At 47.6% G+C, this 26,973-nt stretch overlaps 1 protein-coding gene across 1 annotated transcript in view; it reads left to right on the forward strand.

Annotated features, from left to right (window-relative positions):
- Positions 1-26,973, forward strand: part of iqsec2b (IQ motif and Sec7 domain ArfGEF 2b) — a 91,103-nt gene that overhangs the window by 47,435 nt on the left and 16,695 nt on the right. Inside the window, exons 2-4 of the mRNA XM_035388517.1 lie at positions 23,109-23,376; positions 23,756-24,076; positions 25,784-26,910. Coding sequence (XP_035244408.1) covers positions 23,109-23,376; positions 23,756-24,076; positions 25,784-26,910 — 1,716 coding nt within the window. The remainder of the gene's footprint in view (positions 1-23,108; positions 23,377-23,755; positions 24,077-25,783; positions 26,911-26,973) is intronic.

Consider the following 26,973-nt stretch of genomic DNA (forward strand, 5'->3'; position numbering starts at 1 on the left):
TCATTATGGGGCTGGAAATGCTAGTTTAAAAAATGTAATGTATGTAGATGACCCTTAATTGTCACGATTGGATCTTTGTGATTTTGTGCTCTTAGTCCCTAAGGGTTGAGTTAAGAATGTAAGATTATCCTGTTTGATGAAGACGGATCCTGAATACATGGTTCCTGTTAATCTACACAAAAATATGATTGATGTAAATCTGACTGGTATGTGAACAGTACTGACTGGCATTCTGTACTCGAGTGATAGCATACTTTGGCCTTTTATTAAAAAGTAATATGCATGTTGGTGTCTTACAGAACTGGAGACCATCTCTTCACATTCTTTGCCACATAGGACGTGCTTTTCCCATTTTTATACATGGCTCAACAGGCCTTAGCTAGAAAGCAGCTTATCTGTGTAAGTAGCGTACAGCAGAGGTTCACAAACTCGGTCCTGGGGGACCACTGTGTATGCTGGTTTTCGTTCCGACCACACTTGCAATCCCAGAATTTTAACAAGTTGTTAATTATTAATGTTGTAGAGCAGGGGTCCCCAATCTTATCCAGAAAGGGCCGGTGTGGGTGTCGGCTTTTGTTTCAACCAAGCAGTAACACACCTGATTCTGCTAATCAACCACTGGAGTCTTTGCTAAGCACCTTGATTAGTGCTTGGTTGAAACAAAGGCTGACACCTACACTGGCTCTTTCTGGATAAGATTGGGGACAGAGTGAGTGTGTGTGAATGTCACAGTATTTATACGGTAAGTATTTATACTGTCCAACCACTGCCTGCTCATGAGGGGCGAGGATTCTCGAAGATTTCTTTTTCCCCCAGCGACTTCTTTTTATTTTTTTTGGGAGGGTTTTTTTTTGTTACAAGATCTGAGCTGCAGTATAGCTTCTGTCCACCAGGGGGAGCCTACCAGATGTTTGTGCTGGATTGCCTTTGCCCGGAATACCGGGCCCTGTGTGCAAGGGCTAGCTATCGCAGGTAGGTCGATCCATAGAGTAGATCAAAAATACAATTTTTGGAATTGAATCACAATTACTCTTTTTTACATATTAATGGCAAAGTTGTTCAAATTCTTGAAAGGTTGGAAAGAGGCCTGCATCTCCACTAGCGGTCACAGGTGTCACATTAAGACGTGATTTCATTTGGTTGCTGTATTTTTCTATTCTTAATTCTGTTAAGCAATGAAGTAGTAAATTAGAGGAGTGTGATGGTGCCTGCTTCTGACAGTACAGATCAGGGTGTGTGATCTGTGGAATGGATTACCATTTGTGTCAAAATCAGTAATGATTATCTTTGATCATTTAATGGGCAAATGCTGTGGCTTTTCAACAGTAGTAGCCAATGGGTCAGTATTGCAGGTCTGTTACAGTAGTATCCAGTGAGTCAGTGCTGTGTGTGTGTGTGTGTGTGTGCGTGTTTGCGTGTGTGTGTGCGTGTGTGTTTGTGTGTGTGTGTGTGTGTGCGCGAGGGATGTGTGTGTGTGTGTGCGTGTGTGTGTATGTGTGCGTATGTGTGAGTGTGTGTGTGTGTGTATTACTGTTGCGGGACGGCAGTGTAGTGCAATGGGTAAGGAACTGGGCTTGTAACCTAAAGGTTGCAGGTTCGATTCCCGGGTTGCACACTGCCGTTGTACCCTTGAGCAAAGTACTTAACCTGCGTTGCTTTAGTATATATATTCAGCTGTATAAATGGATGCCATGTAAAAATTGTGTATGTCGCTCTGGATAAGAGCGTCTGCTAAAAGCCTGTAATGTAATGCGTCTGTTTCTTCTTTTCGTTTATCATCTAATTGGTCATTTCCGTATCTTGTTGCTCAGCTTGAAAAAGCTGTCGTTCACTGCCTACCAGCGGAGACCAGCTCTTCGAACTCGTGGTTAGTGTGTTGTTTGACATTGTGTATTTGACCCAATCTTTGTTTGACTCCGATTCCTGTCGAGCCCTTTTGATTTGTTTCCTGATTAAATCTCGTGTATGACCGTTGACTCGTTCCCTTCGACTCCGATCCCTGCCTTTGCCCTTCCAGTTTGTTCGCCCCGTGATTTTGTGTTTCCTGACCATTTGCTCTTGTCTTCGATTCAGATTCTCTGCCTAGCCCCTCTGCTTTGTTTGCCGATTGGATTTTGTGTTTGACCGTACGCTTGTTCTTGACCTCGACTCATTTTTTACCCTCTGCTCGCCATATAGTGCTCCCGTTAGTTAGTGTGATTCCAGCTAGAGGAAAAATCCTTCCATCGGGACACAAGCTTGTTATTTTGAAGCTACTCTGGGTGTAGATCTAATGCTTTGTAGGGGGGGAAGGCTATTCAGGCTTTTAGTTTTCGACTATCAGCTAACTGTCCGAAGTTCATCGTTCAAAGCCACCCCATGCCCAGTAACCATTGAAGACTAGGCCGCATCCAGATGGATTTGAATAGGAAGATAGGGATTGGAGTTACTGGTTGGTTTGCAGTAAGTTTCCCTTACCCATTTCCCTTATCGTTCACCCTGTTATGGTCTGACCCTAGACCAGGTCGTAACAGTGTGTGTGTGCGTGCGTGTGTGTGTGTGTGTGTGTGTGTGTGTGTGTGTGTGTGTGTGAGACCTCCTGCTTATGTCAGTGGTGGAATCGCCATTTAGCATTACTCTCTGTTGCCCCCTTTCCACCAACGTGAACCTAGTTCTGGTTCTGGGCTGGTGCTAGTGCCGATTCACAGTTGGTTCAACTTGCAAACCTTCTAAGAACCGGTTTGCTTTTCCACGGGCTAGAGAGTCATTACGTATACGTCTGTGTATACGTCTCCGCTTTCCCAGCAACATCGTTACCTATTAAAATGTATGTCCTGTAAAAATACAGATAATAAACTAAAACCAACTTCATACATATACATTTAGTTATATTTTTACAGCCTTATTTGCTATATCAACTTTAAGACAAGCAACACGTTCTGAATTATCTCATCGCGACCCATTAATTCCAATGTCGCAGACGTTGCTTCATAATTTCAAACTGCTTTCCTAACAGCTATTTTGCGTCCTGCGACTTGGGTTACAACAGTGAATATGTACGGATTCCTAGACGTGCTGATAGCGACCACCATTACTCATATTAACCTCAAATACGCAAGACAGGACACTTAAACAGTATGCTAGCAAATTTATGTCAAGTTCCATTCGTTTATATGGGGTGGTTGATACACGTCCCCTTAGCAACCAAAAGCTAGCGCTGGACCACCTCTGACTTATTTGCCAGCACAGAAAAAAATCGCGAAAGTACTGAAAAAATAACCACTGGAGGATAACAGGGACATTTTTTCCTACATAATTAGGTACAAGTTGTTACTGATATTTCGCCTATTTCATATATAGTTGCAGATCAGTTTATGTTTTCCTGTCTGTTGAACGAAGGTGGCCGATAATAGGTGCTCTCCCTCTACATAGCGGTCACGAGAGCCGGTTCTTTTGCTGTCGGAATGTGAAGAACTGGTTTGAGATTAGGCACCGGCTCTGAACCGGCCCTTGAAATGCCTTGGTGGAAAGGGGGTATGCATGAGGCTGAAATGTGCTCCAGTCTCTGTCTCTCCCTCCCAGATGTGGAATGTTTGGGACAGAGCGCGTCACACCTCCACACCTGGCTTTCACTCTCAGCCCAGCACGTACCACATTACCGCTGACAGAACCACACCAGGTCCTGATCGGCTTCTGTGTGTGTGTGTGTGTGTGTATATGTGTGCCTGTGTATGCGTGTGTGTGTGTATGTACCTGGTGTGTGTGTGTGGGTGTGTGTGCATGTGTGTGTGTTCGTGTACTTATGTGTGTGTGTGTGGTATTTGCATATATGTACCCGGTGTGTGTGTGTGTGTGTGTGTGTGCGTGTACATGCTTGTGTGTATGCATGTATGTGTGTGTGTGGTATTTGCATATATGTACCCGGTGTGTGTGTGTGTGTGTGAGAGAGTGTGTGTGCGTGCATGCATGTGTGTGTGTGTGTGTATGTGTGTGGTATTTGCATTTATGTACCTAGTGTGTGTGTTTGTGTGTGGTATTTATATATGTACCCTGTATGTGTGTGTGTGTGTGTGTGTGCATGTGGAATTTGTATATATATACCTGGTGTGTGTTTGTGTGTGGTATTTGCATATACAGTATGTACCCTGTGTGTGTGTGTGTGTGTGTGTGTGTGTGTGGAATTTGTATATATATACCTGGTGTGTGTTTGTGTGTGTGGTATTTGCATATATGTATCCTGTGTGTGTTTGTGTGTGGTATTTATATATGTACCCTGTATGTGTGTGTGTGTGTGTGTGTGCATGTGGAATTTGTATATATATACCTGGTGTGTGTTTGTGTGTGGTATTTGTATATACAGTATGTACCCGTTGTGTGTGTGTGTGGTATTTGTATATACAGTATGTACCCGTTGTGTGTGTGTGTGTGTGTGTATGTGTATGTGTGTGGTATTTGTATATACAGTATGTACCCGTTGTGTGTGTGTGTGTGTGTGTGTGTGTGTGTGTGGTATTTGTATATACAGTATGTACCCATTGTGTGTGTGTGTGTGTGTGTGTGTGTGTGTGTGGTATTTGTATATACAATATGTACCCTGTGTGTGTATGTGTGTGTGGTATTTGTATATATGTACCAGTTGTGTGTGTGTGTGTGTGGTATTTGTATATATGTACCAGGTGTGTGTGTGTGTGTGTGTGTGGTATTTATATGTACCAGGTGTGTGTGTGTGTGTGTGTGTGTGTGTGTGTGGTATTTGTATATATGTACCAGGTGTGTGTGTGTGTGTGTGTGTGTGCGTGATATTTGTATATATGTACCAGGTGTGTGTGTGTGTGTGTGTGTGGTATTTGTATATATGTACCAGGTGTGTGTGTGTGTGTGTGTGTGTGTGGTATTTGTATATATGTACCAGGTGTGTGTGTGGTATTTGTATATATTTACCAGGTGTGTGTGTGTGTATGTGTGGTATTTGTATATACAGTATGTACCAGTTGTGTGTGTGTGTGTGTGTGTGTTATTTGTATATATGTACCAGGTGTGTGTTGGGCAGGAATCTGTGTGTCAGTGCACAACTGTAAAGAACTGTCAAGAATGTTGCCTCTCAGCTACAGAGAGAGAGAGAGAGAGAGAGAGAGAGAGGGAGGGAAGGGAGGGGGGAGAGAGAGCGAGAGAAAAGGGGGAAGAAAGGCAGAATGAGAGTAAGAGGGTGTGTTTGTTTTCAAGCGTAACCAGTCTGTGTGGGACGCGTCTCCGGCTGCACCAGGGTGAGGAGCATTTGTGTGAAACGTTCGATTGCTTTGTGTCTCTCCCGCACACGGAGGTAGGTTGAAGCGTAGCCGTGTGTAATGAGCTGTTTTAATCACCTGCGTGCCTGCCTGCCTGTGTGTGTGTGTGTGTGTGTGTGTGTGGGTGGGTGTGGCTGACCCACAGCATGTCTTGCGTAGCGCGTGCGAGGCTTTCTCAGGGTTAGCGCCGGGCGGGGTCTCCACGGTCACGCTGCTTCGCGTGACGGGTTGTGACTTCCGTGTGTGCGGCCGTGCGTGCGGTCGTGTGTGCGGTCGTGCGCGCTGCGCTCCGAGTGCGGTGTTGTGCGTTGTGAGTCCTGCGCTGGTCTCTCTTTCACCTCGGGCTTCTCCGTCTTTCCTGTTTTGTTTTCAGTCGTCTTTGAAAGCAGAGAGCGTGTAGATATTTAACTCGCTCGTAAATACCGCTGAGTATAGACCTGGTTCCCCCCCGGTGCAGCATCAAGCGCTTAATTGCAGCGGTTCTTTACCATTCACCCGTGATTCACCTGAGGTCTTCACAAGTGTGAGTGTGTGACTGCGTGTGTACGTGTGTCCGTGTGTGTGCGCGTACGTGTGCGTGTACGCGTGTATGCGTGTGCGCGTACATGTTTGTGTGTGTGTGTGTACATGTATGTGTGTGTGTGTGCTTGTATGTGTGTGTGTGTGTATGTACGTGTATGTGTGCTTGTATGTGTGTGTGTATGTACGTATATGTGTGCTTGTATGTGTGTTTGTGCACGTGTGAGTGTGTGTGTGGGGGGAGGAGGGAGTTAGATGCATGCATTTGATCTTTTGGGTGATGTCAGACCTTTACTGATGATTGACGTGAGGGAGGGAGAGAGTGCAAAAGAGACTTAAAAGTTCATCCTTTTTGACTCATATTAATATGTGTGACTGTGTTGATCCTGTGAGGTTTGAGTGACTGTGTTGATCCTGTGAAGTTTGAGTGACTGTGTTGAGCCTGTGAGGTTTGTGTGACTGTGTTGATCCTGTGAGGTTTGTGTGACTGTGTTGAGCCTGTGAGGTTTGAGTGACTGTGTTGATCCTGTGAGGTTTGTGTGACTGGTTTGTGCCTGTGAAGTTTGAGTGACTGTGTTGGGCCTGTGAGGTTTGAGTGAATGTGTTGGGCCTGTGAGGTTTGTGTGACTGTGTTGAGCCTGTGAGGTTTGAGTGACTGTGTTGATCCTGTGAAGTTTGTGTGACTGTGTTGGGCCTGTGAGGTTTGTGTGACTGTGTTGGGCCTGTGAGGTTTGTGTGACTGTGTTGGGCCTGTGAGGTTTGTGTGACTGTGTTGAGCCTGTGATGTTTGTGTGACTGTGTTGGGCCTGTGATGTTTGTGTGACTGTGTTGGGCCTGTGAGGTTTGTGTGACTGTGTTGGGCCTGTGATGTTTGTGTGACTGTGTTGGGCCTGTGAGGTTTGTGTGACTGTGTTGGGCCTGTGAAGTTTGAGTGACTGTGTTGGGCCTGTGAGGTTTGAGTGACTGTGTTGAGCCTGTGAGGTTTGAGTGACTGTGTTGATCCTGTGAGGTTTGTGTGACTGTGTTGGGCCTGTGAAGTTTGAGTGACTGTGTTGGGCCTGTGAGGTTTGAGTGAATGTGTTGGGCCTGTGAGGTTTGTGTGACTGTGTTGAGCCTGTGAGGTTTGAGTGACTGTGTTGATCCTGTGAAGTTTGTGTGACTGTGTTGGGCCTGTGAGGTTTGTGTGACTGTGTTGGGCCTGTGAGGTTTGTGTGACTGTGTTGGGCCTGTGAGGTTTGTGTGACTGTGTTGAGCCTGTGATGTTTGTGTGACTGTGTTGGGCCTGTGATGTTTGTGTGACTGTGTTGGGCCTGTGAGGTTTGTGTGACTGTGTTGGGCCTGTGATGTTTGTGTGACTGTGTTGGGCCTGTGAGGTTTGTGTGACTGTGTTGGGCCTGTGAAGTTTGAGTGACTGTGTTGGGCCTGTGAGGTTTGAGTGACTGTGTTGGGCCTGTGTGTTTGAGGTGTGTGTTTGAGTATATGTGTGTGTGTGTGTGTGTGTGTGTGTTTGAGGTGTGGTTGGCAGTTGATTAATACTAGGTAAAGGGAAGTGACAGTGATGATAATAGAGATTCACTGGAATGCTGTTAACCTTCCAGCAGATCAAAGCCTATCAGAGAATTTCTTTCCTTACTGCAGCTCACCTTGCCTGATATCAGACAGAACTGTCAACTCGTTACACTCCATTTCCATCTGCAGTGAGCGCCTGGGCGGATTCAAAGGTCTGGACCCAGGCAACAGCTCATCCACACTCCACACTGCTTTCTGGAGTAGAAAGAATATGCCAAAACATTATGGAGCTCACTGTGTATGTGTGCATATACATATATATGAAAATGAATTACATTATTGAAATACTCTACCCTACCAACCAATCAGTGCCAAATTCCCACTCCCAGGACAACACGTCCATCAGTCATCTCCTGAATTCACCCCTGAATAAGCCCTTAAATCGCTCTCCTGTACCTCAGAGTTTTTGGGATGCAGCCAATGACTGCTGGAACAGGAAGTGCAGTCTTGCGCATATAGGTGCTGGGAGGGGTAGAATCAGGTGTAGAGTCAGGTGTAGAGTCAGGTGTGGCTAATTAACACTTCAGGGTGGATGCCTTAGCAGTTGTTTGCTTAGAATTCTTGACTCGTTTGACAGGTATTAATGCCACACTATTTCCTTTGTGACGCAAACGTCACATGGCATTGCTGCTGGGTAAACCATACCTGAGTTTTACTTGAGTCTTCATCAGATCCGGCATCACCTTGTGGAGGAATGATAAACCTCACAGCTGTACAAAGGTAAAGCCAAAGTGAGAGCAGGAGAGGCTGGTCCAAAACTTCATTCACCAATATTACAGTTTGGTAAAAATCTGGTGTTCGATGTTCTTCTCTTCAGCTCCTGCTGACTGGTTCAGTCCTTGAGAAGGTCAGTTCCAAGCCTCATCTTTCAGTTGCTTTACTCACAGTCCTCCTCTCTTTATTTATGTGTCCATTATCGAATGCAATTCGTTGTTATTCTGTTCGATGCCTGTTCATGGCCTCAAGGTGTTCCTGAGGCTTGCTTAACTTGTACACATTTTTATTACATAATGGCCTTTTTAAAGAGGTATGCTGATAATTCGAACTCGGCTAATGTGATGTTCTTATAAGAGAGAGACATTCCAGCTTCTTTTATATAATTAAGGGTTCTTTCCATGCAGTTGGTATAAACGGACATCTAGTGGTTGAAGTTAGTTTTTAGCCTATATTTTCTCTCCTCTTCTTCTCATTCTTCACTCATATTCAATTAATTGGATGTATGTATATGTTCACTCGATTATTCAGCTGGTATTGAACTCTCAACCCAAGTCAGTAATGCAGAATTACCTAGATTTCTGAACCTCTCTCTCTCTCTCTCTCTCTCTCTCTCTCTCTCCTTCTCTCTCACCTTCTCCCTCTCCCTGCCTCTTTATGTTTGTTCTACCTTTCGTGCAGACTGTAAAAGCGAATTCTTAAATTATACACCAAAGTGAACCACTTTCTTCATCCATTTAAACGGCATTAGTGAGCATGTGCAGAGAATATGTGAATGTGGGGGTGTCTTTCAGTATCTGGGTGTCACTCATGAATCATATGATGTGCTTTGCATCGTTGTAGAGTGCTTACAATGATGAGACCATAATGTTTTATACACTGTGTTTATGCATTACACTAAACAGCGTTTGCTGTGTTTGTGCATTTTACTAAGCTGTGCTGTTTGTGAATTACACAAAACAATGTTGTGTTAGTGGATTAAACTGAGCAGTGCTGTGTTTGTGCATTACACTAAACTGTGCTGTGTTTTTCCATTACACTAAACAGTGCTGTGTTTTTGCATTACACTAAACAGTACTGTGTTTGTGCATTACACTAAACAGTGCTGTGTTTTTGCATTACACTAAACAGTGCTGTGTTTCTTCATTACACTAAACAGTTATTTGTTCTTGCATTACACTAATCAGCCTTTCCTGTGTTTGTGCATTACACCAAACAGTTGTTGCTGTGTAAGTGGATTAAAGTGAGCAGTGCTGTGTTTGTGCGTTACACTAAACTGTGTTTTTGCATTACGTTAAATGGTGCTGCTTTAGCATTACCCTTAACAGTGCTGTGTTCTTGCATTACACTAAACAGTGCTGTGTGTGCATTACACTAAACAGTGCTGTGTGTGCATTACACTAAACAGTGCTGTTCTTGCATTACACTAAACAGTGCTGTGTTTGTGCATTACACTAAACAGTGCTGTGTTTGTGCATTACACTAAACAGTGCTGTGTTCTTGCATTACACTAAACAGTGCTGTGTTCTTGCATTACACTAAACAGTGCTGTGTTTGTGCATTACACTAAACAGTGCTGTGTTTGTGCATTACACTAAACAGCGCTGTGTTCTTGCATTACACTAAACAGTGCTGTGTTCTTGCATTACACTAAACAGTGCTGTGTTCTTGCATTACACTAAACAGTGCTGTGTTCTTGCATTACACTGAACAGTGCTGTGTTTGTGCATTACACTAAACAGTGCTGTGTTTGTGCATTACACTAAACAGTGCTGTGTTCTTGCATTACACTAAACAGTGCTGTGTTTGTGCATTACACTAAACAGTGCTGTGTTTGTGCATTACACTAAACAGTGCTGTGTTCTTGCATTACACTAAACAGTGCTGTGTTTGTGCATTACACTAAACAGTGCTGTGTTCTTGCATTACACTAAACAGTGCTGTGTTCTTGCATTACACTAAACAGTGCTGTGTTCTTGCATTACACTAAACAGTACTGTGTTTGTGCATTACACTAAACAGTGCTGTGTTCTTGCATTACACTAAACAGTACTGTGTTTGTGCATTACACTAAACAGTGCTGTGTTCTTGCATTACACTAAACAGTGCTGTGTTTGTGCATTGCAATGAACAATGATGTTTTTTGGATTCTTACCCTTCATTCTTGCAGCACCAATTCAAACCCATGGAGACAATATGAGACCATTGCCATGGCAACGCTACTACTGACTTCAGCGACTGCTTCCTCCCCCTGCCCTTTCCTCCACCCAGCCCCCCACCCCCACCTGTCTCTCAGCAACCGTCACTAAGCAACTCCCTCCTCCCTTTTCCTCTCTCTGTTGAGAAGGAGGAGAAGTTTGTGGGTGTGATGGAGAGTAGGGGCTGTTAAAGATTCAGAAAAGATGGAATGAATGAAAGTAAAAAGAGGGATAAAAGACAAGAAAGAGTGACTTATATATAACAGGCATGGCCTGAGAATAAGGAAGGAAAAATATGGGGGAGAAAGGGAAGGAGAGAGAGGGAGAGAGAAAGAGAGAGAGAGATAGAGGGTGGGGGTGAATTGCTATGGAGAATAAATAATACATGTATGGAAATGGCTGAATAAACAAGAAGAGAAAAGACGGAAGTTCTCTCCATTATTCATGAGCAGCCTTGCTGGGCTCTCTCTGTTTCACCCAGTCACTTCTGTGCTTTTCCAGTGGCCTGGACTGCTGTCACTAGCAGCATTCCAGTGTAGAACTAGACTGCATGCCGCATTTGGAATCACCTGGCCAGCCAACGGCTCCTGCAGAATCCGCCTAGTATTTCCCAGAAGGTTTCCCATGCAAGTACTAACCAAGCCCACACCTGGATAACAGCAGCACTTTGACATGAGAAGGGTACAGGGCAGTATGGCTGCTTAGCTTTAGCACTTAGCTGTGAGAATGGTACAGGGCAGTATGGCTGCTTAGCTTTAGCAGTTAGCTGTGAGAAGAGTACAGGGTGGTATGGTTGCTTAACTTTAGTACTTAGCCATGAGAATGGTACAGGGTGGTATGGTTGCTTAGCTTTAGCACTTAGTTGTGAGAATGGTACAGGGTGGTATGCCTGCTTAGCTTTAGCAGTTAGCTGTGAGACGGGTACAGGGTGGTATGCCTGCTTAGCTTTTGCACTTTGACATGAGAAGAGTACAAGGCGGTATTCCTGCTTAGCTTTAGCATTTAGCTGTGAGAAGGGTACAGGGTGGTATGGCTGCTTAACTTTAGCACTTAGCCATGAGAAGGGTACAGGGTGGTATGGTTGCTTAGCTTTAGCACTTAGTTGTGAGAATGGTACAGGGTGGTATGGTTGCTTAGCTTCAGCACTTAGCTGTGAGAAGGGTACAGGGTGGTATGGTTGCTTAGCTTTAGCACTTAGCTGTGAGAAGGGTACAGGGTGGTATGCCTGCTGAGCTTTAGCAGTTAGCTGTGAGAAGGGTACAGGGTGGTATGGTTTAGCACTTAGCTGTGAGAAGGGTGCAGGGCTGTATGGTTGCTTAGCTTTAGCAGTTAGCTGTGAGAAGGGTACAGGGTTGTATGGTTGCTTAGCTTTAGCAGTTAGCTGTGAGAAGGGTAAAGGGTGGTATGGTTGCTTAGCTTTAGTATTTAGCTGTGAGAATGGTGCAGGGTGGTATGCCTGCTTAGCTTTAGCAGTTAGCTGTGAGAATGGTGCAGGGTTGGATTTTGTGAATGACATAGTAGTCCTGGCACCAAACTAACGACTTGTGAAGATCAAAGATCTGCTTCCCAGCCTGATCCCAGCTGAATGGACTGAGAGGTACAGACTGCACCGTAAGGGGAAATTCTCATCTTTACGTTAATTTGTTGTGAGCTACTGTATATGATGCATTTCTGGATGGTTATGACTGCGGTGTCCAATATAATGCAATGTGCAATGCAGAGTCTTATTTAACTTTTTAAAAAAGGAAGTAACTGACGGCTTTCTTGTTCTATTTCAGACAGCTAGAAAGTGTTCACATTGTAAGCAAATGTAGCCGGGTAGCTGAACGCGTAGATGGTATGTCATAATTCAGTCTGTATGTTCGGTGAAAGATCCGCTAGATTTGGTGCAAAAGCAATAGTTGAAAAGTAATAGTCAATTATTATTAGTAGTCAATTAAATAAGCATGCATAAGAAATGAAAAATTTGCCCAAGTTTTGGTGAAATTCAGTTCTGTGGCTCAGTGGTGCATAGACTGTTAAATTACCAGTGAGCCGCGAACTTACTAGGTGCCTTGACTGGAAATTTCGTGGGGAAAAAAGAAGTCAGTTTTTCTTGTGTATGTGACATTTTGATTGGCTGGTGTAGGTAAATGATTGGCTGGTGTAGGTAAATGTCCAATGGGGAGGCATATTGTTTGTGAGCTTGCAGTAGTAAGAGGATGTAATCTGTCAGGAAAAAGAGGAATAGGAAGGAGAGAACGCAAGATCCCCCAAGTTTGGGGCTTTATTGTGTGGACTTGTCAAGTTGCTTGTGAATTCTGTCTGTTAAAATGGGGTCAGAAGGTACAGAAATTAAGGTTTTTATGGGCTGAGAGTCTGTGGTCAGTGTGGTTATTTCTGTAGGAAACCCAGAAAAGTGCCAAACTCTTGGTACTGTATCATTAACTTGGCATAACTTGGCAGGATGGCATACCTGCCATCCCAATTTAATTTCTCCTGGACTTTCTTCTGGACTCTGGACTTAGCACTGAACTTTTGACTGTGTACTTGATTATTAAAACATTTTGCGGTGTGTACACTTTGCTAAGTTTATGTAGGCTCTCCTTGACTGACGTCCACGTGTGACCCTTGCCTCTCATAATGTTTTTATTAGGTTTGTAATTCAGATTCGGACAGCTGCCGTAGAACTTGGCCGATGCGATGTCCACGCGGACAGAAGGAACGAGCAATGAAAGAGGAAGAGCCTAAACTATCCCAGAGAGTGGGCTAGGCAGGGACGGGCATTGAGATGCACGCGCTAGGACGAGTAGCCTGGGCTACGGGACGGAACGAGGGAGCCAGGTTGGGACGGGTGTCTGACTGACAGTGCGGTGCACGCCGAGCGTGGCACCCCGGGGAGTGAGATGAGGCAGGGCCGGGGGGAACACCGGTAGGACTCCTCTTTGCTGTTTCCCTTAGTTAGGCTAGATCACGGACCTCGCGTGACAAATCGAGAAGGGGAACTAGGCTACAGGACAGAGCCGGGGAGAGAGGCCGGGATGGATGTTTGGCAGACAGTGCAGTGCACGCGTGGGAGGGGCAGCTCGTGCAAGACTCGATGAATTATAGAATGTTGTTCGGAAGAGGCGCTCAGCTGAGGTCTCCACGCTTTATTAGGCTGACAGTGTAACCCGGGGGGAGTTCTGCCAAACCCGGGCGCACCCGGTCTTCAGGCTATGTGCAAGGGGCTGAGAGCGGGGCGGAGCCAATCTATTTTTTTTTCCTCCCGGCGAACGCCCGACGAAGGCGGATGGGATATCATTCTGCAGCCATCGTAATGCTGTAGTCTACGGGAGGGGGGTGAAAGCTGTGTGAAAGAGGAGAGCAGATACGTCTGCTACTGTCAAAATGAGAACTGCAGGGGCCTCTAGTGGCGCAGTCCGTAGAGCGCTACCCACATGCTCAATGCGAGCTGCGACGTTGGCGGTTCAAATCCGACCGCCGACCTTTGTCAACTTGACTCTCTCAAAGGGACTTGGCTGAGGAAGCTGCATTTTTTTTTGTCACCCGTCTCGCTCTCTCTCTCTCTCCTCCTAATTATTCCTGTCTCTCTACGCTGTTCTGTCTAAATAAAGCTGAAAAAGCCCCCCCAAAAAAATGAGAACTGCACTCTTAGGTCCAGGGCTGTCACATGCTGTTATTCACCTCAGGACAGGGTGTTCACAAGGTTTGGGGAGGTTGAACCCCCCTTAGACCAAGGATTGGGTCCACACAAACATGTAATTAGTGTGTTAGGTCTTGCTATGGTTCACAAATGAATGATTAGCTAACATATGAATGAAAGACTACAGTGGCTTGCTGTCCAGTTTTTTTTTTAACTCCACCGAGGATGTGGAAAGTAGCCTACTTTGCCAAGTAAGCCAATACTGACATATGTACATAACATTATGGTTACTAGTTAATGTAACTACTAATGATGCGTAAGGGAGTATACGTACAGTAACCGCGGGATTGGAAATATGACATATCTTTATAGGGAATATCCTTTTGAATTCGCCACTAACTTACACTCGATGAAGTAAAGTAGGCAGCTAATCAGTGTATCGCAGATGACCTTTTAAATGTTATTTATCATGAATAAAAATGTAAAGATGGGTACGTAGTCTATATGTGGGAATAGGCACACGTGTGGAGATGAATGTGAAACCGTAAACAACCGGAAGTCTGAGTCAAGCTAGGAACAAGTTGTGTGTGATTCAGCCAGGGTGTGATTTAGCGCTGCCTGGAGCGGGCACGGGCGGCACGGTGGTGCAGTGGGTAGCACTGTCGCCTCACAGCAAGACGGTCGTGGGTTCGAATCTCGCCTTGGGGCCTTTCTGTGTGCATGTCTGCATGTTCTCCCCATGTCCGCGTGGGTTTCCTCTGGGTACTCCGGTTTCCTCCCACAATCCAAAGACATGCAGGTAGGCTAATTGGAGACTCTCAATTGTCCATAGGTGTGAGTGTGTGAGTGAATGGTGTGTGTGCCCAGCGATAGACTGGCGGCCTGTCCAGGGTGTATTCCTGCCTCTCGCCCAATGCATGCTGGGATAGGCTTCAGCACCCCCACGGCCCTACCCAGGATAAGCGGCTATAGATAATGGATGGATGGATGGAGCGATGGGAAAGGGTTAACTGGAGCGAGGCGGGCGCGAGTGACTGCGGCGTCACGGCGTCTGGCGATCCACAGCGAAAACACCGACGCCGTTCGGAGATTCCAGGGACCGGGTTCGAGAAACGATGTAAAATGATCTGCAGCCGATTTGGCGATACAATTCTTCGTGTGAATACTGCATCAGCGTAGCCCAGAATAAACGCAGTTCTGCTGTTCTGGGCCATAACTATTTTGGTTGTTCTTCCCGCCCCCCCCCCACCACCCCCCCCCCCTTCTCCCTCCATCCTTCGGAGCCTGTTTCTGCTTTGTCAGCATGCTCATGTGTTCTGAAGGCTGAAGGATGTGTTTGTCAGAATAGCGGGGGTGACCTCTCTCTTCCCTCCTAGTCTTCACACGGTCACTCCCGAATCTCTCGGTCGTGTTTATCTATCCTTCATTTAACCTGGAGGAAAAACTCCACCGAGATCAACTTCACTCTCTCAAAGGGACTTGGCCAAGGCAGCTGCATTTTTTTGTGTAAAAATAGGCAGTACTGTTCTACTAAAAGACGATCGGGTTATCACGAAGCCATATATAAATTCAAATGAGAAATCCCGTTGCTTTACGTCCGTTTGGGTTTGCTGATTATTCGGCTAATTACACCGAGCGTTTGCATCGCCTCAAATGCCCCCATCTTGCCACCCTTTGTCCATACATCCGGCCTTGAATGTGGGCTGCTGTAAACTATGACCCACAAAAACAGATTATTTTCTAGCATAGACAATGCAATTCAGGATATATAGATAAATAAATGAATAAATAAATAAATAAATAAATAAATGGAACCGTGGCATATTATGTTTGTCAGAACTTGTTTGTCTCTGGATCTTTCCAAATGTCTTCCTTCCTGTCTTTTTCTGTTTGCGCTACACAAACACAGGAAACCAGAGAGAGAGAGAGAGAGAGAGAGAGGAAAAGAGAGAGAAGGGAGGGGGAGGAGAGCTTGTAATAAATACAGATTATTAATTTTGAAGGGAAACTGAAGAGGAAAAAAGGGAGATGTGATTGCTTTGTGCAACAGGCAGTTGTTAGGGCGCCTATGTGAAATATGTTTCTACAGAACATCCCGGTTGCTATAGCCTAAATGAATATGAATATGAATATGAATTTTGCATGTTTGGCTTGCATGGTTCTACACTAAACTGCAAGAGGACATTATGTATTATGCTTATATTTTTAAAGGGATACTTCATGTATTGGGGTTTTGTGGTATTATTTCAGTTTTAGTGTGTTTTTGATGGACCCAGGCAGTTTTTGTGTGTAATGAAGGATTATTTAGATATATAGACAAGTTCCTGCCAATTTGCCAGTAGAGGCTGGTAGAGGGACGTTCTGGGTATTGTGAGCTAAAGAAAGATGATCCCCTTGAAATCCGAAAGCTGTCTGTATAGTGAGGCGATGTTTTGCGAGGCTGCGCATATGAACAGATTCATTTACAGTGTTTATTCATAATTATAAACAAGACAGCCTTCACATCTGGCTGATGCTTGTTGTCCTTGAGTGCAGCGATTTCAGGTGGTATGTGCTGTAAGAAATAGTTCCAACCAAAAATAAATAATAAGATAAAAACAGAATTTTTGAACGATAAAAGGGGTAATAAAAGCATTTAACATCTGCCACTACCTGCTCCTCGACAGGCTTGATCCCAGTCCCTGAGATGTGTGTGTGTGGCCCTGTCCCTCTGTTGGAATCGTGTTTTTAAATCAGCAGTTTCGGGGGGGACATTGGAACTTGTTTTCAAAGTGAGGATTTTACTGTGTGACATACATAGGTACTCTTAGTAGTTAATCAAAGTTATATTAGCGTATCTTTAGGGTGACCAATCCCTGAGTCGTCTGTGTTTGTGTATCAACAGGGTGACCAATCACTGAGCGCTCTGTGTTTGTGTATCAACAGGGTGACCAATCACTGAGCGCTCTGTGTTAGTGTATCTGCAGGGTGACCAATCACTGAGCGCTCTGTGTTTGTGTATCAACAGGGTGACCAATCACTGAGCGCTCTGTGTTAGTGTATCTGCAGGGTGACCAATCACTGAGTGCTCTGTGTTAGTGTATCTGCAGGGTGACCAATCACTGAGCACTCTGTGTTAGTGTATCTGCATGGCAACCAATCACTGAGCTCTAATATTTTTCCAAAATGGTAAAGTTTGCAAAACGTTCTTTAAAAAAATTAATTTCCGTCTCTAATCCCACCCGAATATGGGTGCCAGCCGGCTCGTATACAGGACAGTGAAGGCGTTCCTCGGTTCTCCTCCAAAAAAGCGCCTGCCGGCCTGCTGCTTCATTTCACGGCACAGCCGCGAAAACCGCGCGAGCGCACGGAGGGGCGGGGACCCGTTCATACGTCCGCGGCGGAGAGAGCTGGCCGCGGGCCCCTGGACGGCCAGCAGGAGTCGCTGGAGCAACGAACAACGCCGTCCATCCCTACTGCCTGTTTCCCCTCCCAGCTCCCTGAGCGACACAAAGCCAGTCACGCGCCGCTCCTGTGGGGCTGCCGGCCACGGAAATCACTGACGCGGGTTCGATCAGAGACCACGGAGCTCACTCACCGAGTGGTTCTCCAGGAGACATTTTTTGAGAAGCGTGAAAAAAGTGATACGGACTCAAAAGATGATGCTCCCACACATATTAGAGAAAAGGGTGACCAAGCAGAGTGGAAGAGTGTCTTCCTTGAAAACCAAACTTTTCGCCTCCATTTTGGGAGCAAAAGATCTGTAGGGGAAAACAGGGCAGACGGCTTTGGATGTGCCCTCACAACTTGTCTGTGTGTTTGTCTGTCTGTTTGCCTGTCTGTTTGCTCTCTGCCTGTTTGCTGTCTGTCTGTCTGCCTGTCTGCCTGTTTGCCTGTTTACTGTCTGTTTGCCTGTTTACTGTCTGTTTGCCTGTTTACTCTCTGTCTGCCTGTTTGTCTGTCTGTTTGCCTGTTTACTCTCTGTCTGTCTGTTTGCCTGTTTACTGTCTGTTTGCCTGTTTACTCTCTGTTTGTCTGTCTGCCACTTCATTGCTTTGTTATTATTTCCTGGGCACAGGAGAAAGAGAGCAGGAGTAGTAAGGAAGGGAGGAAGGGAGGGAGGGAGGGAGGGAGTAAGGGGAGGGAGCGAGGGTGAGAGGAAGGGGAGGGAGATTCCAGAGGGGAGCATGTGACTGCGCTGTGCGTTACTGTGACTTCCCTTCAGAGAGAGAGAGAGAGAGAGAGAGAGAGAGAGAGACAGTCTGGGAGAAACCTCCCTGGATTACTCCTGACAAACAAATACTCCTGTGTGTCTGCTGCTGCTGTCACTGAGAGGACGAGGAGGAGGAGGAAGAGGAAGAGAATGAGGAGAATGTGAGAGAGAAAGCGAGAGAAGGGAAGAGAAAGATTGAGCTTTTTTTTGCCTGTTGGGACAGTTAAACGCGCACACGCTCGGTCCTTCAGCGGCGGACTGTGTTAATTGTTAGCGCAAGCGGCGCAGAGCGTTGGTAAAGCCGAGCGTTTTTAAAAGCCGTGCGTTTCTGCGTGCTAAGCGGACGTTTTTTGCCGCGCCTGTTTGCCTCCCTCACAGGTCACGCTTTGGCGGCCCGCCCTTTCAGGTTTCAGGCTGCCCGGCCAGTCCAGCCTGCGCTGGGGCGGCTGCTGTCGCCGCTGTTTACGGTTACCAGGTCCTCGCCGTGAGCAGTTACTTGTTTTGTTGTCGTAACAGCGGCTCTGAGCGCGCTCAGTGCGCTGCGGGGCTGTGCTCTGACAGTAAGGGGTAGGGAGGTGGTTGGGGGGGGGGGGGGGGGTTTCCGTGGAGTGAAACTGTAGTTCTGCTGTAGACTCTGTGGTACATTAACAACATCATTTACAGGGAGGAAATTGCTGGGAGTTTTTTTTTGTTTCCCCCCGGGTGTTTGGGACTTTGGCTGGCGAGAGCGGTAAAGGACATGTGACCCGCTGACTGCGGTGGTCCGGTCGAGGGGGAGAGCGTGGGCACGGGGGTGCGTCCTCATCGGGACGGTCCGGGAATCGCTCCCTGTCCCTGTCGCCCCAGCACCTAAAACCGGACTCTCAGATCCCTGCTCTGACAGCGGCCTCCGTTCAAAGCAGGAACTGTCATTTCGGTTTTTTTTTTTTTTCCGGAACTGTGACAAAACAGTCTTGAAGATTCGGGATTGGATGGAAGTTATGAGCGGGGGGCGGAGCTAAGCGCGCGTGTGGCAGGGTCGCGTAATGCGTGCCTGTCTGTCAGCGGGCCGGGGTGCGTGAGCGTGGCGTCTGGAGCCCGATTGCGGATGATGTGGCCCCACAGGAGACCCCGGCTGCCCCACAGGGCCCGTCTGTACATGTGAGTGCCCCCCCCAAAACGACCGCTTCGGGGCCCATGCTCCAGAGGAGAGGGTCTGAACCAATGACTCTGACACCAAATGTTAACCTGCATTTCAAATCCTCATCCGTTTACTTGAACTCCTTATTAAACTCTATATAAAATCCTTATTGATCTACTTCAAATCTTTATTAAACTCTATTTAAAATCCTTATTGACCTACTTCAAATCCTTATTAAACTCTCTATAAAATCCTTATTGATCTACTTCAAATCTTTATTAAACTCTATTTAAAATCCTTATTGATCTACTTCAAATCCTTATTAAACTCTATATAAAATCCTTATTGATCTACTTCAAATCTTTATTAAACTCTATATAAAATCCTTATTGATCTACTTCAAATCTTTATTAAACTCTATTTAAAATCCTTATTGATCTACTTCAAATCCTTATTAAACTCTCTATAAAATCCTTATTGATCTACTTCAAATCTTTATTAAACTCTATTTAAAATCCTTATTGATCTACTTCAAATCCTTATTAAACTCTATATAAAATCCTTATTGATCTACTTCAAATCTTTATTAAACTCTATATAAAATCCTTATTGATCTACTTCAAATCCTTATTAAACCGTATTTAAAATCCTTTTTACCGTATTTCAAATCCATATTATTCTACTTCAAATTCATATTAAACTATTTAAAATCCTTATTAAACTGTATTTAAAATCTTTATTGATCTATTTCAAGTCCTTATTAAACTGTATTTAAAATCTTTATTGATCTATTTCAAGTCCTTATTAAACTGTATTTAAAATCCTTATTAAACTGTATTTAAAATCCTTATTAAACTGTATTTGAAATCTGTATTAAACTGTATTCAGAATCCGTATTAAACTGTGTTTCAGATCCATATTAAACTATTTAAAGTCTGTATTAAACTAGCCTGAAGGCTGATAAAGTGGAAATATGGAATTCTGATGATTTAGAATTTATCGAAACAATTTCATGTGGGCAGAATAAAGCAATGCTTCATTAGGTCGTGTTAATGTCTGTGCAAGGTCTTCTTCCTGAGCATGTAAATCTGTAAATCTGAGGTACTAAAACTGAGCGAACAACACGCAGTAGTGTGGGGACCACTGTGTTAAGTGTGTTAGCCAGTGTGTTAAATGTGTTAGCCAGTGCATTAAGTGTGTTAGCCAGTGCGTTAAGTGTGTTAGCCAGTGTGTTAAGTGTGTTAGCCAGTGCGTTAAGTGTGTTAGCCAGTGAGTTAAGTGTGTTAGCCAGTGCGTTAAGTGTGTTAGCCAGTGGGTAGTGTGTTAGCCAGTGCGTTAAGTGTGTTAGCCAGTGGGTTAAGTATGTTAGCCAGTGCGTTAAGTGTGTTAGCCAGTGGGTTAAGTGTGTTAGCCAGTGCGTTAAGTGTGTTAGCCAGTGCGTTAAGTGTGTTAGCCAGTGGGTTAAGTGTGTTAGCCAGTGCGTTAAGTATGTTAGCCAGTGCGTTAAGTGTGTTAGCCAGTGGGTTAAGTGTGTTAGCCAGTGCGTTAAGTGTGTTAGTCAGTGCGTTAAGTGTGTTAGCCAGTGGGTAAAGTGTGTTAGCCAGTGCGTTAAGTGTGTTAGCCAGTGGGTTAAGTATGTTAGCCAGTGCGTTAAGTGTGTTAGCCAGTGGGTTAAGTGTGTTAGCCAGTGGGTTAAGTGTGCTAATCACATCGGGGACACAGATGGGGAGTGGGCGGGGCACACTTGGGGAGTGGGTGGTGCTCAGTTGGGGAGTTGGAGGGGCACAGTTGGGGAGTGGGCGGGGCACAGTTGGGGAGTGGGCGGGGCACAGTTGGGGAATGGGTGGTGCTCAGTTGGGGAGTGGGCGGGGCTCAGTTGGGGAGTGGGTGGGGCTCAGTTGGGGAGTGGGTGGGGCTCAGTTGGGGAGTGGGCGGGGCACAGTTGGGGAGTGGGTGGGGCTCAGTTGGGGAGTGGGTGGGGCTCAGTTGGGGAGTGTGCGGGGCACAGTTGGGGAGTGTGCAGGGCACAGTTGGGGAGTGGGTGGTGCTCAGTTGGGGAGTGGGCAGGCTACAGTTGGTAGAAGATGCAGTTGGTTTGCCTGGGGAAACAAACTCGTAAAAGTAAGGCATGATGCTGTCTGGCCGTACACAGACTGTGGGCTGCTGCCCAGTGCTGCTTTGTAATCGTGTCTGTGACTCTGCTGAGCTCTTCTGTACAGCGCGTTCATGGTTTGTTTGTAAATAAATTTGTGCAATTGCTTATGAATTAGGAAGAACAAGTGACGCTTAAACACATTTGTTTCTGGAAAAGCTCGAGAAATATTGTATTCACTGTGCAGGTCCAACTGGGGTGTTGAGAGAGTAAATTATGTTCTAGTGAGCTCTACTGATGCCATTAGGGCAAAACCATGCTGTCCAACCCTGCGTTTAATTTACCTTTATTTAAACCATGATGTCTAACCCAGAGTTTAATTTACCTTTATTTAAACCATGCTGTCTAACCCAGAGTTTAATTTACTTTTATTTAAACCATGATGTCTAACCCAGAGTTTAATTTACCTTTATTTAAACCATGATGTCTAACTCAGAGATGAGGAGGCTCGGGTGTTACAGAGATCAGCTTTACATTAAATTTGCATTGCATCACATTGTATTACAGGCATTTAGCAGGTGCTCTTATCCTGAGTGACTTACACAACGTTTACATTGCATTTATGTTACATCCATTTATACAGCAGATTATATATTAAAGAGGATATGTATCAGCAGGGGAGGGTAAGGTGATGGAGAGATCAGCAGAGGTGGGGACGGTTAGATGTTAGAGAGATCAGCGGTGTAGAGGATGGGGTGTTAGAGAGATCGGCAGAGGTGGGTAGGGTCAGGTGTTAGAGAGATCAGCGGCAGTGGGGTGGGTATGAGGGTCAGGTTTTGGAGAGATCAGCAGTGGTGGGCAGGATCAGATATTAGAGAGATTAGCGACGGTGGGGAGGGTCAGGGGTTAGAGAGATCAGCGGCGGTGTAGAGGATGGGGTGTTAGAGAGATCAGCAGTGGTGGGAAGGGTCAGGGGTTAGAGAGATCAGCGGCGGTGTAGAGGATGGTGTGTTAGAGAGATCAGCAGTGGTGGGAAGGGTCAGGGGTTAGAGAGACCAGCAGCGGTGTAGAGGATGGTGTGTTAGAGAGATCAGAAGTGGTGGGAAGGGTCAGGGGTTAGAGAGATCAGCGGCGGTGGGAAGGGTCAGGGGTTAGAGAGATCAGTGGCAGTGGGGACGGTCAGGGGTTAGAGAGATCAGCGGCAGTGGGGAGGGTCAGAGGTTAGAGAGATCAGCGGCAGTGGGGAGGGTCAGAGGTTAGAGAGATCAGTGGCAGTGGGGCGGGTCAGGGGTTAGAGAGATCAGCGGCGGTGTAGAGGATGGGGTGTTGGAGAGATCAGCAGTGAGGTCATGCCCAGAGGACAGAGGTTTCGGCTGGTTCAGAGACTGGCCTTCACGGCTCAGTGGATGTGTCGCTCTAACAGGGCTAGTTGAAGAGGGTTAGGACAGACTGTGACACATACACACATTTTGGTGCCAGTAGGCAAACAGATGGAGTAGCTTAGCTACAGTTCAGCAGCTATGTTTGGGTACATCACAGTCTGCCATAGCCCTCTTCTGACCACCAGCCTGCATTTGGCAATCAGAGCTAACCTGCTTCTAGTAAAAGCTAGACTGGCACAAACTGCAATGCATCATGGGAGCTTATTCCACTTTCTGGAGCAGGAGCTGGAGCTGGCTTTCTCATGTCAAGCAGCACTATGTCACAAGACCCGAGTCAGACACCTCCATGACAACCACTTTTATTAACCACGTCTCTCTCTCTCTCTCTCTCTCTCTCACTCTCTCTCTCTCTCTCTCTCGCTCTCTCTTTCAGTGTGGAAGGTGACACCCAGAATTCAGAGCCAGGTGGTGTCCCGGAAAGCCAGGCCCCATACAGGCGTGGGCCGGACCGCTACGGCGACGGCAGCGGCCCCCGCGGGCCCCCTGTGGCCCCCCCGAGCCCCGCCAGCATAGCGTGGGCCCAGCGGACCCGCCACCAGCCCGCCAGCCTGGCGCTCCGAAAACAGGAGGAGGAGGAGAAGAAGAAGTGCAGGGCTCTGTCCGACAGCTATGAGCTCTCCACCGACCTCCAGGACAAGAAGGTAAAGGGTTACATTTATCTGCGCTGGGCGTGTCCTGTGGTCCCTGTGTTTAAGCCCCTCCCAGTGACTAAGCCCCTCCCTGCATCTAAGCCCCTCCCTGCGTATAAACCCCTCCCTGTGTTTAAGCCCCGCCCATGTCTAAGCCCCTCCTTGTGTCTAAGCCCCTCCCAGTGACTAAGCCCCTCCCAGTGACTAAGCCCCTCCCTGCATCTAAGCCCCTCCCTGTGTCTAAGCCCCTCCCTGTGCTTAAAACCCTCCCTGTGTCTAAGCCCCTCCTTGTGTCTAAGCCCCTCCCTGTGACTAAGCCCCTCCTCACATATAAACCCCTTCCTGTGTCTGAGCGCCGCCCTGCGTCTAAGCCGCTCCCCCTTCCTGTCAGGTGGAGATGCTGGAGAGGAAGTACGGCGGCTACTTCCTCAGCCGCCGGGCGGCGCGCACCATCCAGACGGCCTTCCGCCAGTACCGCATGAACAAGAACTTCGAGCGCCTGCGCAGCTCGGCGTCGGAGAGCCGCATGACGCGCCGCATCGTCCTGTCCAACATGCGGCTGCAGCACTCCTTCGACGAGCGCCACCCGCAGCCCTGCTACGGCGAGGCCTCCCCGCCCGCCACGCCGCAGTCGCCGTCCTGCCGCCCCGAGCCCCATCGTCAGCCCGAGCGCCTGGAGTACACGCACCTGGAGGACTCCTTCTCCAAACAGGTCAGCCGCCCCGTGCCCACGCGCCAGGGGCTGGACGACGTATCCAGTGCAATACCGCTCGTCTCCACCGTGTGGCGTATTACCTTATGCAATACCGCTCGTCTATTACCTTTCTTTTCATCGTTTTTTTCTTTATGCCTGATGCGGTGGTAATCACAGGCCGTGTGAAATGCTTCCAGAGAATAAAAAAACATCACTGCTCTTGTCTATTGGGTGACTATAAGGCAGCCAATCAGCAGCAAGGCGTCACAGCTTCCATGTGCTCGGTTAAAAACACATCACATGATCACACGGAAGCTATATGATTGGATGTCTTATCAGCACCCAATAGATAACAGTGGTGACATTTTTGTCCCTGGAAGCATTTACACACGGCCTCTTAAGGTTGGTTGTTTACATGTATAATTAAAAAGAGAAAAGAAAAGAAAGGTGGTGGTGACAGTTCATGCATTCAATAATTATCTTTGTGGTATTTCACCCAGCCCTAATGCATGCCTGTTATTGTACTAATAATAATAATAATAATAATAATAGTGTGTGATGCAACACGCATGAAATTATACTTATACACCGGTTACAAATGATTGTATTGCTTTACCACTGTCAAGTAGAACGCTGATTGGTGGTTCTATTTGGGCCATGTTATGCAAAACTGTGGTTGGTAGTTCTATTTGCATCATCGTCGTTAAGCAAAAACCTCAATTAGCACCAATTGCATGAAACCATTACTCAATCAAATGTATCGGCCTGGGGTCACACAGTGCAGACATAGCGTCTATCTAGGCCCTCTGAAACCAGGTTAGAATGCCAGCTAGTTTTATGCTAGGTTTGCCATCACTCACGTCACCGAGCCAAGGTTAAAATTCAGTTCAGTTTTTGGTCAAAATGGCATGCTTGTTTTCCTAGCTAGCTAGCTACTGAATTATATTCAAAACAGCGGTTAAACTATAAACGCAATTGTTCACAAAAATACGGAAGAAAATGCATCCTGTAGCCATGAGTTAAATACGAACGCCTCTTCTACTGTCCAAATTAGGGACGATTTTGTATTTTGCGGGATGGTTGGCAACCCTAAATCAAGCTATAAGCTACAGCAACTAGAACCGTGATTCAACATTGCCATTAATTGTGAAATTGAACATTGAAAAGGAGAGGGGATGTAACATTAATTCAAAATCAAAAGAATGACGTTGCTGTTTAACTGCTTAGAATGCTGGAATCTGCAGCACATTGATTTAAGAACTGTTAAAAGGCCAAGGTGTCCCGTAGTTGAAAATGAACGCACATCCTTGGACAAATCAGAATTGAGTATTCAGCCAAGCCGTTGTACGATAAATATTGATGTTGTTCAGAGGGAGTGTAAATATCTGTGTGATTTTTCCCACGGAACTGCCGCTGTGGGCTATGCATGGCAAATTGTGGTCACTCACTCACTCACTCAACAACCTTTGAGGGACGTTTTGTGGGACGCATGCGCAGGTGGTGCTTCGTTTAGTAGGACGCATGCGCAGGTGGTGCCAGCTAAAATGTGTCTGCGGAAGTGAGTTGCGCCGTGGGTCTGGACGGTTCCGCGCTTGTTAGCGTTAAATGGTTAGCGGTCCCTGTGAGTGTTAAACGTACTCTGCCTGAGAGTCCACGCTCTCTGGCAGGAAATGACGGAACGTTCCGGATTGTTCCTAGTTCTCACCCGTGCGCCCGCCTCCCCAGGTGAAGTCTCTGGCGGACTCCATCGACGACGCCCTGACGTGCCGCCCGGGCCGGGACGACTCCCGGGAGGGCAGCGCGGAAGGGGGCGGGGCCGGCGACGGCGACGGCGACGAGTTCGGCGAGTGCGCGTGGAGCAGCAGCAGCAACCCGCCGTCGTCGTCGCGCCGCGGCGACCGGGAGCGCGGCGGCGGGGGCGGCGGCGGCGGCCTGAGCATGCACGAGGACAGCACCGCCACGTCCTACAGCGACGTGACGCTCTACATGGACGACGGCCTGCCCTGCTCGCCCCTCTCCCTGGACCGGGCCCCCAGCAGCACCGACACCGAGTACTGGGGCCCCGGGGGGGGCCTCGGGGGGGGCGGGGGGGGCCGCGAGGACAGCCGCGACACCGAGGGCGGGGGCAGCAGCAACAGCCGGCGGAGCAGCCCGTGCACGGACTGCCGGGACTACCGGCTGCGGGCGGCGCACCTGCCGCTGCTCACCATCGAGCCGCCCAGCGACAGCTCGGTGGACATGAGCGACCGCTCGGACCGCGGCTCGCTCAGCCGCCAGCTGGTCTACGAGCAGGAGGGGGGCGCGGGGTCGCCCCAGGGCACGCTCAAGCACAACCCCAACGCCCGCTCGCCCGGCTCCTCCTCCTCCTCCTCCGCGGCGGCCGCCGCCGCCATCGTCACCGCCGCCGCCGCCGCCGCCGCCCAGGGCCAGACCCGCACCCCCAGGCCCCTCCCCTCCCCCATCCCCTCCCAGATCCCGCACCTCCACCACCACCACCACCACGTCATGCACCACCACCTGCACCAGTACCCCGACGCGCCCGCCCCGCCCCCGCAGCTGCCCCCGGCCGCGCCCCTGTCCTCCTCCGGCTCCGCCCCCGTGGCGCCCGGCGGCCTGGAGCAGCCCTGCTGCTCTGACGGGGACAACGACTCGCTCAACTCCACCACCAACTCCAACGACACCATCAACTGCAGCTCGGGCTCCTCGTCCCGCGACAGCCTGCGGGACCCGATGCCCTCCCTGGGCAAGCAGACCTACCAGCGGGACAGCCGCCACAGCTGGGACTCGCCCGCCTTCAACAACGACCTGGTGCAGAGGAGGCAGTACCGCATCGGACTCAACCTCTTCAACAAGTGAGGGAGGGGGAGAGGGAGGGAGGGAGGGAGGGAGAGGGAGAGGGGGAGAGGGAGGGAGGG

This window comes from Anguilla anguilla, chromosome 13 (genome assembly GCF_013347855.1).
Source record: "Anguilla anguilla isolate fAngAng1 chromosome 13, fAngAng1.pri, whole genome shotgun sequence".
NCBI classification, from domain to species: Eukaryota; Metazoa; Chordata; class Actinopteri; order Anguilliformes; family Anguillidae; genus Anguilla; species Anguilla anguilla.